Genomic DNA, 11886 nt, shown 5'->3' with positions numbered 1-11886 from the left:
TGTGTTCATTAAAGTTGCCATGGCATAGGTGTGGTCCATCTACCAATCAGCGATAGCTTTCGTGAGGAGGCCTTTGTGTTTGTTTGATTACAGTGTGTGTTCATTAAAGTTGCCATGGCATAGGTGTGGTCCATCTACCAATCAGCGATAGCTTTCGTGAGAAGGCCTTTTTGTTTGTCTGTTCGATTACAATGTGTTTATTGAAGTTACCATGACATAGGTGTGGTCCATCTATCAATCAGCGATAGCTTTCGTGAGAGGGCCTTTTTGTTTGTCTGTTCGATTACAATGTGTTTATTGAAGTTACCATGACATAGGTGTGGTCCACCTACCAATCAGCGGTACTTTTCGTGAGAGGGTCTTGGTTTTTGTTTCGATTGTGTATATTGGACAACATGCCGACAGAAATGTATATACATCAAAGCTTTACTACTAAATACCATACTCCGAAGTATTGAAGGTCGGGATATTACAGTATGGGATCTTGTGTTAGCTCCGGAATACCAGTCCATCCAGTGGATGGCGATTTTTCCACAGCATCAGTTTCGACTCGAAATGTCATCCTGTCATCGCTGAGAAACAGCCCCGGGAATCAGGCCCGGGAGCCTTGTAACAGTGGACGAAGTGCAGTTGATCGATAGTACATCATTGAAAATGAATGGTCTTAACATAGGAACACGGCAGACACAAGGTTCTAGCACACGGCGGGAAGCTACATGTAGTGCTATAGATCTTCACAAAAGCGATCGAACCAGAGCCCGCGTGAGGCACAAGCGGTTCTAAGGCCATTAAGGTAGCTTTGTCGGCGACGAGAGACTAGTCTTGAACTACAAATGATTTTACAGTATAGTATAAACAGAACCTTCAGTTGAGTGTGTTATTATCAGTAATTATCCCGCACGTGTCCTCGTTCGGCGACCGTGCTAGCTGATCGAATCTAGGCAGGAGTTTACTGCTAAAGTCAGGAATATATAAAAGAACGGATACCCTTGTGTAAATACTATGTATGTTATAAGTAATGCTATCATCTATTTATAGCTAGATCTTAAAAGCACATATCCGTAAATACATGATTCTATCAGTCATCTACCGCAGAGATTCCACGAGATACTACGCATGCGCATAGCTGGTCATTCTACGTTCGCGTTCCGCCATTTTGTAGCGTGACTGGTCAAGCGAGGAAAAAATCCAACAAAATCAGCGTCATCCGACGCGTTCAACGGAAATACTTTCTGTTTCATCGGAACACATCCTAAAAGGATGACGCCTCCAATGATGGGTGAGGTGCCAGTTTAGGAAACACCACAACAGGAGGAAGATGGTCTGAAACAGAGAAAGGCCAGCACATTAACTATTTAGAACTAAAGGCGATAGCATTTGGACTAATGGCCCTCTGTAAAGAAGTGGAACATAACCATGTTAAGGTTATGACTGACAACACCACTACTGTAGCTTATATACGCCACATGGGGGGTTCCCATTCCCTTCCCTGCAATGACATGGCTAGGGAAATATGGGAATGGTGTATACCAAGGGGAATTTGGTTGACTGTTAGCCAGATCCCAGGGATAAACAATGTAATAGCTGACAAAGCTTCAAAAGTGTTTGAAGATGCTACTGAGTGGAAGCTTGATGAAGAGATCTTTGTCAAGCTAACACAGGAACTGGAAATGCCTGATATAGACATGTTCGCATCCAGACTGAATTGTCAATTAAAGCCATACGTATCATGGCTCCCAGACCCAGAGGCCTGGGCAATTGATGCCTTTACTTTAGATTGGGAAGATAAATTTGTCTATGCTTTCCCTCCTTTCAGTCTAATTCCACAAGTGCTACAGAAGTTGGAGTCCGACCAAGCACAAATGATCTTAATAGTCCCAAACTGGTCAACACAGCCATGGTACCCATAGTTATCTCGCCTTCTAGTTCAGAAACCTATTCTCCTCCCAGAGAAGAAGAGCAATGTCTACCTCCCATTCGATCAGGGGAAATGTCATCCACTGGGGAAAAGATTGAGACTGATTGCTTGTGCCTTATCAGGAGATCCCTACAAAGTAAAGGTTGGTTCGCACCCACTTGTACAACGATTCATCAAAGGCGTATTTCAGGAGAGGCCCTCCTTACCTAGGTATTCTACTACCTGGGACACGTCAACAGTTCTCACATATCTTTGGAACTTTACCCTTTGGAGGAACTCACCCTACAACAGTTGACTCACAAACTCGTCATGCTATGTGGATTAGTGACGGGACAACGTTGTCAATCGTTACATTTAATGAATCTAACAAGCATGTACCAAGGGTGTGACTCATCATATGAATTCTATATTGGGGACCTCGATAAGCAATCTGCTCCAGGAAAAGAACAACCTGTCCTTAAACTACCTCGATTTACATCAGATCACGGGCTGTGTGTAGCTTCAGTGCTAGATGAATACATCAAACGCACTGCAACACTTCGAGGGAACGAGTGTCATAGGAAAGTTTTCAAAGAGTCTATTTCAAGGTGGATTAAAGTAGTGATGAACACAGCAGGCATAGACACCTCTATATTCAAGCCACACAGTGTACGTGCAGCATCTACCAGCAAGGCCAAGAGTTGTGACATTCCCATGACTTATATCATGAAAGCAGCCTGTTGGAGCTCAGACTGTACCTTTACCAGGTTTTATCATAAGCCTATAACCGAAGCTGAGAGCTTTGGACATGCTATCCTTTCAAATGTTAAGTGATCAGCAACTGTTCTACAACAGTTCTGTACTTATAGTATGGCATCGGTAATGCCAATCAACTGTTATATTAATTTTCGTTTCCACCTATGTTTAAGGTGACATGTAACCACTTATGTTAGTTGTTATAGAGGTTACTAAAAATACACTTGTGTTTTTATTACTTGTGTATATTATTGTTGAGTGCTCATTCGACGTTAAAATCTCGTGGAATCTCTGCGGTAGATGACTGATAGAACTAGAAAATTAAACGAGACTTACCTGGAAGTTGAAGTTTGATTGGGATTCTATCAGTCATCTACAGAGCAGAGATTACACGCCCTCCCTATAGGTACTTGTTGCCTCCCTGCAGTTCTACTGCACTTATTGGATCTTCTCATGGACACTCATGATCTTTTAAATATGACCAGCTATGCGCATGCGTAGTATCTCGTGGAATCTCTGCTCTGTAGATGACTGATAGAATCCCAATCAAACTTCAACTTTCAGGTAGGTCTCGTTTAATTTTCTAATGTCTTTACTATGTACCACACCCCACCACACCCCAACCCACACCACCACACCCCACCACACCATATCCCACCACACCCCACCACACCATACTCCACCACACCTCACTACACCCCACCACACCATACCCTACCACACCATACCACACCCCACCACACCATACCCCACCACACCACACCACACCATACCCCACCACACCATACCCCACCCCACCATACCCCACCCCACAACACCATACCACACCCCACTACACCACACCATACCCCACCACACCCTACACCACCACACCCCACTACACCCCACCACACCATACCCCACCCCACCCCACTACACGCCACCACACCATACCCCACCACACCCCACTACACCCCACTACACCACACCATACCATACATCACCCCACTACACCCCACCACATCATACCCCACCCCACTATACCCCACCCCACCACACCCCATACCATACCATATAAATGATGTTAATAAGATTCCCCACAATACACATGATCTGTCATCATGACTGTTTTGATACTTATTTATTATTTCTATTGATATTTTTCAAACAAAGTATTAAATAAACTGCTAAAGACTTAGTCTAGACTTAAAGACTTAGTCCAAAGCAATGGCCGGTATTTTGTGAGCTATTAATAAAACTGATTGATAGATCCCAGTGTTAATACACCACAATAGAGAGAAAACGTTCCCATGTCTCTTCTTGCCCCCCCCCCCCCCCCACACACGCACACATCCACACACACCTAGACACATCCACAAGAGACCAAAGCTGGCCACACTGTGTCTTGTTTGTCTTGTTACTGTTTGACTCTCTCCCCATAGCCAGGGAGAATCGTTAATCATACTTTTACACTGTTTCTCGGGAAACACAGATGTCTTCTTACAATAACACTATAGAACAACGTGTGCCGTAATTAAGAAGCGTGTCACATAACAAAAAGCCTGAAAAACAAGCTGACAAGTGTTTTTTTGTTTATTATTATTATTATTATTATTATTATTATTATTATTATTATTATTATTATTATTATTATTATTATTATTATTATTATTATTATTATTATTATTATTATTATTATATAATCTTGGACCTGTGAACATGTTATAAGAACATTTGGCGCCAATACTAGTGTCTCCAATAGAATTGCGTCAGCTTCGAATTGTACACACTACGTCTCTAATTCAGTACATTTTAATTTTTTTATCTTGCTTCAAATTAGTATCTCTTTATTAAACAAACTGAGTAAGTGAAAAGTTTTTTGAAACGAAAAAAAGCGCGGGAAATATTTTATAAAACCTCTGTTGGAGGGGTTTTCTGTTAACAAAAGCTGCTCATGTACGGCATTGTACGGTTCCTGTACTGTATAGCATGTGGGATACTGAATAGAGCCGGTATTTGGCCCCCCTCTTTTCCATACATGTGCCGGTTTGTTTAGTGATCACTTTAAGACACACGGCAAACACGTGGCACGTTTTACAATATTGGTACTAGAAATTAGCTGGGAACCTCTGATTCTTTTGATTGGCGAAATACTAAATTTGCGACCAATTTTTGTTTGATTGTTGCCGTCAATCGCTTGTTCTTTTTAGATTGAATTTGAAGTGAAGTTCGTTTAATATTTTAACGCGATGACCAAATATGGATATGGGTTGTGGCGTGGCATAGATAATGACATAGCAGCCTCGGTTTCTTTACAATTAATTTACATTTCTTTTGTGACTCTCATTATCGTAAAAAACTTACAACGCGCACAAAGGAATCGATCAGAACCTGCCTCATTCATTCAGAGCTGCATGTAAGCAACTTAGAACATTTCTAACGTCCTTCATGGTGGATACCATGATCTAAGAGAGTACGTTACACTCTTAAAAGAAAAAGAAATAATTACTCTCGAGGATTTATAGCGAAGACAGAACCTGTTGAAATACGCGTGAGTTTCATTTAAGATGAAATCTCCCGGTTTCGGTATTAGCTCAATTCCATTGGTATCGAAAGCCTGTAAAATCTTCAAGCTGAACAAAAATGCCACGATAGCAAATCAAGGCTTTAAAAGGGTCTCTTCGCCTAATGATGTGTACCAGGACATTTGTACGCCTCACAACAAGGATCAAGAAACGGGATTTAGTTGGAGGAATACCCTAGCGAGATGGCAAAGGAACACAGAAAGCGCGGGAGAACGAGCACGCTCGCCGAGAACTTCTGTCAGAATTTATGAGAACCCATGGGGAAGACAAAATACAAGAGACAACACGACAAATGTGGGCAACGAAGAGATAGAAAAAGGCAACGGAGACGAAGGCGTTCTTACCCTAGAGGTATGTTTCTTGTTTTAATCCCTTTTTATTTGGTTAGGTTTATAGATAAATGTGCGCTGATCATGAATTGTTAGATTTTTCTTTTAAAAAATGTGTTGAAAAGGTCTACAAATTTGGAAAGTTATTAATCAAACGCAGTACAGTATTGGAATCTAGACTCAAATTTATCTTGATGACAACAAAAAATTATGAATCAACATATCTAGTGGCTACATCAAAAGGCATCGATGATTCATATTACCTATATTATTTTGTGAACACGTGTGAAGTGAGTAGAGGAAGATGTGTGGTACCGGTAGAACCAGCGACTTGCTTCAATAACCAGGGATTGACAGCTGCAGGTTGTAATTTTGTCTAAAGCTGAAAATTGTTTATATTTTCTCCCTTGTTTAGCTAGGGGACGCTTCAATGCTCAAAGCTGTAAATTACTCACAAAAGGAATTACCAAAACGGTTACGCTAGCAAAATTTCCGATATACCAAAAGGGTTATATGGTACTGATATATTAAAAACTCTAAATCGTTTCTAGTTCTCTGCAAACTTCAAATGAAATAGTGTTTAAGATAGGAACACGCCCGTGTCAAAACCGCTACTCAAGTACAGTGTGATCAGTTAAATCAATAACGTTCCCATTCTAGCTCGCAAAATTATTTCCATATTCTTACAAATATCGCCCATTACTTCTAGGGAAGCGTAACTAACTTGTAGTTCATTGTTAGGCTGGCTAATAGCTTGCATGCGTGCTCTACCACTGGACTCCACCTGCTACACCATGCCCTCTCGCGGTAATTCATTTATTATTTCACTACTCGCTACTTGGGCGTGTACTAACGTATCTTCATCCGAACAGTTATCACCAAGAGAAATAAACCAAACGGCTTTTTAAACTTTTGGAATTGTCAGCTATCATTACTATGTTATCTTTTCTCTGAGCTATAATTCAGATAATGTAACCGCCAAAGTGCTGTATGCATCATTAACGATACACTTGTATAAGACTCTAAAATGATAATAACAGCTTTGCAGCTTTATTGAAAAAATTACCATTTTTTGTTTTTGTAGTCATCCTATAGTGTTGTTTATACAATCTGAGACAAATATCACTCAGGATGCAAACACCCTTTTTTGTAAATTAAACAAAGTTTTGTTTGTAATCCGGATATATTTGGCAAATGTTAGCTATCGCGCGCGTCCGGCTTCCAAAAAGTTGTTCTAGCTACGCGGCTTTTTTTTTCTTAGATTGGTTTAGTACGACAAATTGGGCAATAAAACTATTCACAGTTTTAGTGGTTTGTTTTGAGATTTACTCCTGATAGAGTCCAGCTTGTAATGTGAATTCATAACTTTGTTATGAGCGGTTTCCTTATCTGTGGTCTAGTTTGTGGTGCATTTTAGACCACTGAGTTTAAAAACAGACTTTAATTTCCTACTGTGATGCTTTTACTTCACACGCTAGTTAATTTTCTCTAGTTTTTCATATTTTTATGCGCGTGATGCACACAATTCGTTCTTTTATTATTTGGCTTTTCACTGCTTTTTGCGAAATGGATCGAACTTGTCTTTGACCAAGAACTTGATGTTCTTGACATGTATTTAAAAATCGGATTGTTTAAGATGTGCATGTGAAAAAGTGCTTTTGATAGCAAAATTTTTGTTGGTGATATCCACTGTTTACAAATATTATTCAATTTTCGAGTCTAAAATCTTTAATTGTTTGTAAAGTGAAATCCTGTTATAGGAGTATGTTTCCGGAGTAATTAACACTTGTTCCGATCAATTTTATTCAAATACTCAACGACGGCCCGAGACAGTTCTGACCAAACACAAACTTTATCAATTATATCCTTTTAGTATTTAACCTTGCTGCACTTATTGAATAGAAAATATGAGTTGGAAAAAAAGTTATAATTTAATGGAAACACCCTACCTTAAAGAAATATATAAACTTACCACATTAGGAAAGTGATTCATTTTTACTTGCGAGATTGAAAAAACACATTTGCGTTTTTTGTTATTTAGCGATATAAAAAACTGCATAAGGTGCTTTGGGTTTAAGGTTTCCATGAGAGAAATGCAAAAAAATAATTCAATGAGAACTCAGTATAGTCTAAAATTACAGATATTCCTCTATGTTCCCTCAGTATAGTCTAAAACTACAGATATTCCTCTTTCTTCCCTCAGTTTAGTCTAAAATTACAGATACTCCTCTATCTTCCTTGCATGCTAGTTTCGCCTGAATTACAGCGCCCGCTGTTTTCTATTATTTGACCTGTTCTTTGAACAGATTCCCTGAGCACCACGCGTGTTTATTGAAAGAGTGTGTTGATGTAACAATAGATCAAGTCAGCTGCGCTAAGTCAATAGATCAATCTTTCCCTTCATCATCTTCATATCCAGAGAACTTAGTGCCCGCAAAATCCTGTTCAAACGCAATGATAATTTTTTTTTAAATTCACTGTGTTTTGTTTTTGTTTTTATTTGTTGGCGACCATTAATATATTTGTTGTTTCAAATGATCAGTCTCCTAACGAATAAAACATTGCATGTACGTGCATCGAGAACCTAATTTCTCATAATTATCATTTGCAAAATCAACAAATTTTGAACCGCAAAAATCTCTAAGAACACGCCTTTCGATAAAAGAACATAAATCGGTGCCAGAGGATTCTAATAGGCTGCTATGCGATTGAGAAAGTTTTCCTGCTACGAGCATTCCTATCTAATCTATTCATCCATTTAAAGGTCTCACTAATTCACCAGCCTGGTGCACCAGGTCCGGAAATTCAAATATCTCTCGCACTCTTGTAGCTACTGCAATCGTTATGTCAGCTTGTAGAGTGGAATTGAACAGGAACGGATAATGGGGCTCTCGCTAATTGACTTCCCTTCTCACTTTTCTCATCAGTTATCAGAAATCCAATGAGTAGACGCCGTGCTTGCACTTTTCACTTCTTTCCATTATTGTCGAGATATCGTACAATGCATATGGGTCAATAATAATGAGGCAATTAGAACCTGCAAGAATTATACTTAAGGATATATTTGGGAAAGGGATATGGAGCGCTCTGAACATGGGGCGAAGTGGTCTAAAATGGTCCTGTACAGGACCCGAAATGATCCCAGGCCCCGAAACGATCCCAGGACCCGAAATGATCCCCAAAGCCCCCAACTGATCCCGGGACCCGAAACAATCCCCATGAGTCCCCGAAATGAACCCCAAGGAATTGCAGTAATGGACAAACAAAAGGAATGTGGAAGGATTGGCTTTCAGTTTTAAAAACACTTGAAACATTTTAGCGTCATTTCTGTTACTATCCAGAAATTTGCATTAACTAAAACCATAGTATTAAGATTTTTATATACGACTGCGCTGGAAATACAGCTTCCGACAGCTTGGTTGGGTCAGCGATTGGGGTCAAATAACAATTCCCGTGATGGTAATTTGAAAAACCAGGGGTGAATAAATCATTTATACATAACAAGCCATAAAAGAAAGTCTCCACAGATAATACATGCCTCTGCTTCCCCGTAGTAAAATGTTTGTTTGTGTTCGGTGAATGAAAGACCTATCATAAAGAGAGATAGAGAAATCATGCAGTGGTGTACGCACGACTACATGAGGAAATTCAAAACGCACATATTGCTTTCAACAAAAGCCACACCTCTTAATATTTTTCAACGACAGTTAAAGGGTTGTTCGAGTGCATTACTCAGTGTGCTTTTGTCATTCCATCTTCTCGGCCAAACCGGCTGTCGGTAAATATTCGCTCGTGTGAACATGGATTTCGTGGTGAAATACACGTTTGGTTGTCAAATGAATATAGATGTTTAGGGGTGATGTTTACCGGAAACGAGATTTATAGTGTCAGAGTCATGTGTTGGAACTGCAAATGTTTCGAAGATCAAAAGTTTGGTTGTTCTGAGCAAGGCTGTGCTTGGCTGTGCTATGTTTATGTTGTACTCCTTTCAGTAGCAATTAAATGTTGTGTATTTGTTTTGGACTCTGTTTATGGGTTTACCACCGGGGCAATGTAATTAATAGAAGAATTGTATTGGAATTTAAGTTTTTTAAGTCATGTTATTTAGAAATAGATTCGCTGTCAACCCTTAATTATGCTTTAAGAATTGGAAGTGCTTTCTTCTGCTTTCCCTTTGTCCATTACCGCAATTCGGTGGGGTTGATTTCGGGGACTCCTTGGAATCGTTTCGTGTCCCGGGATCAGTTGGGGTACTTTTGGGGATCATTTCGGGTCCTGGGATCGTTTCGGGTCCTGGGATGATTTCGGGTCCTGTACAGTCTGCTAGTTTCACTGCACTAAAACTGTAAAGTCGTTATTTTCCTTTGCAGATGATAAAGCCCAGTAATGGCTACCTCGGTCTGGTGTTGGTCGGAGGAGCTGATTCACCACTAAAAAACCACTACGTCAGCGATATCTTACCCAACTCCTGCGCATCCAAATGTAACTGCGTACGAATTGGAGACGAGCTACTCGAAGTAAACGGTCACAAACTGAGCGGGCGCACGCATGCCGACGCACTCACGATCTTTCGATCCCTTCCCTCAGTAATCAAACTCGTAGTCTTCAGAAATAAAGACGGGAATAAGACTTTGCTTGGGTCACTCCGAAAACCACCCGAAGACGTCGCGAATCGACCCGAAGGCGACCCGAACATTACGTCTCCCCAAAAGCGCTCAGCTCGTAAACGCAGTATCATGGAAACGACGACAGAGACGAGCATAACATCAAACGCGACTACAGTCATCGAGGTATTGAAGTCGCCAAACCCGTTTATGCGCCCCGCCAAGCAGGTTAGACGGGTTTCCCGATGTTCGTCGTTCCTCGGTGCCAGGCTGAAGGAGGAGGAAGAGGATGTGTCGAGCATGCGCAGTGGTGACGCTGAGGAGAGCGTGTTTGATAGAGGGAGCGTGCTGGATTGCGACGACTCTTTGAGCTTCATCAGCAACACATCAGAGTGGTGCGCGCAACAGGTCAGTACAAATCCCTTAACTGCAGTGACGTCATAAAATCACCGCTTTTCGCAATCCCAAACTGGAGTTTGATAACTTCATAGTTGTTCAGTGGCCGTGATTGCTGTGCTTTATAACATGGATTTTTATACATTGTCTTTTAAATTTCAGCTAAAAACAACATTACAAGAGCGAGGACCGCTAAGTCCATCCTGCCGCCGAAACTCGTGCATCTCATTAAAAAGTCTCGCAGAGTCCCTCCCAGGAACCATCAACGAAAGCGTCTGCGCAAAAGGCCCCTTCAACGACAGGTGGTCCTCAGATGAGTACGATTCGATGTCCTGCAAGTCTCAGTACCCCCGTGACGGTTCCTTGAGGGTACGCAGCCCCCCACTGATTGAGGACCCTCGGGAGACTTCCAATGAGGATCAACCGCAAACCCCAGTAATTCTGCGCAAAGGCTCACTTCGTGCAAGAGGAGGTCTGAGCCTGCGACGTATTAGCGGTATAGGAAACCAAGAAGTCCCAGCAACCTGGCCTGCTACGGTTAAACAGAGGCAACGGTCCTCCATCAACTGGGACACTTTTATGCCCCCAAAAGAAAGTCCACTTCAAAGAAGCCGCTCGTTTTCCAATAGGTCCTCATCTAAGCACACGATATTTGTCCCTCCGTCTCACCCACCTGTTAAAAATGGGCCAGATGCCAACGAGAAAGAAAGGTCAAATCGGACTAAGGTTCAGAGAACAAATAGCGGACGATATATCACCGAGAGAAAGACCATTACTACTGAGGTAGTTAAGGACAACAGAACTGGGGAGTGGGGCTTTATCATCGGAGGGGGAATGTGCTCCCCATACGGGAACTTACCCATTCACATCCTGGACATTCAAAACCCGGGAATATCCGGCGTACTGAGGAAAGGCGATGAAATTATTGATTTTAATGGAGACAACTTTGAAGACGTCACTTACTTAGAAGCTGACCGTGTAATACGACAGTACGAAGGCACGAAAGCGAGGCTGATTATTAAGCGAAAACACGTAACGCGAAATAGATTACAAATGGCAAACACTTTTGGGAATGTCTGGAGCGCGCATGCGCGTGGGACAAAAATATCGCGGGCTCGTCCGGGATCTTTCTACTACTGAAAATTTAACCTGACATTTACTTGAAATTATTCGCTTTTTAATTTTCATTGTTTTTTTAGTAGGCACAATCCACATTATCTGACTGTGTTCATTTTTTAGTGGCAATGTATTTGAACATTTAAAATCAAATTAAAACTTATTTTGAGGCTGAAGTCATGTTATTGAAAGCGGGAGCCTATCTCACGGGGTCCCAATAACTC

The 11886-nt window shown here is 41.1% G+C and overlaps 1 protein-coding gene and 1 long non-coding RNA gene across 2 annotated transcripts; both read left to right on the top strand.

The window, feature by feature from the left end:
* Positions 1-388: 388 nt before the first annotated feature.
* LOC116616059 lies at positions 389-2897 on the top strand. Its single transcript, XR_004295170.2, has 2 exons — positions 389-1403; positions 1817-2897. It is a non-coding gene; the product is annotated as an uncharacterized LOC116616059 (long non-coding RNA).
* Positions 2898-4960: 2063 nt separating this feature from the next.
* Positions 4961-11838, top strand: LOC5508981. Its single transcript, XM_032377870.2, has 3 exons — positions 4961-5568; positions 9917-10558; positions 10709-11838. The coding sequence occupies exons 1-3, from the start codon at positions 5200-5202 to the stop codon at positions 11684-11686; spliced, it is 1989 nt and encodes a 662-aa protein (XP_032233761.2). The 5' UTR covers positions 4961-5199; the 3' UTR covers positions 11687-11838.
* The last annotated feature ends 48 nt before the right edge of the window (positions 11839-11886 follow it).

The sequence above is a fragment of the Nematostella vectensis genome, chromosome 3, assembly GCF_932526225.1.
Source record: "Nematostella vectensis chromosome 3, jaNemVect1.1, whole genome shotgun sequence".
In the NCBI taxonomy this organism is placed as follows: Eukaryota; Metazoa; Cnidaria; class Anthozoa; order Actiniaria; family Edwardsiidae; genus Nematostella; species Nematostella vectensis.
The sequence above is the reverse complement of the archived record's forward strand: the minus strand, read 5'-3'. Positions and strand labels throughout refer to the sequence as shown.

What these genes read in the sequence shown, in the direction of transcription:
- LOC5508981 (XM_032377870.2), top strand. Translation starts at nt 5,200, where the DNA reads ATGAAATCTCCCGGTTTCGGTATTAGCTCAATTCCATTGGTATCGAAA. An exon ending in AAGGCGTTCTTACCCTAGAG is followed by an intron (nt 5,569 to 9,916) that starts GTATGTTTCTTG and finishes TTTCCTTTGCAG; the next exon opens with ATGATAAAGCCCAGTAATGG. An exon ending in CAGAGTGGTGCGCGCAACAG is followed by an intron (nt 10,559 to 10,708) that starts GTCAGTACAAAT and finishes TTTAAATTTCAG; the next exon opens with CTAAAAACAACATTACAAGA.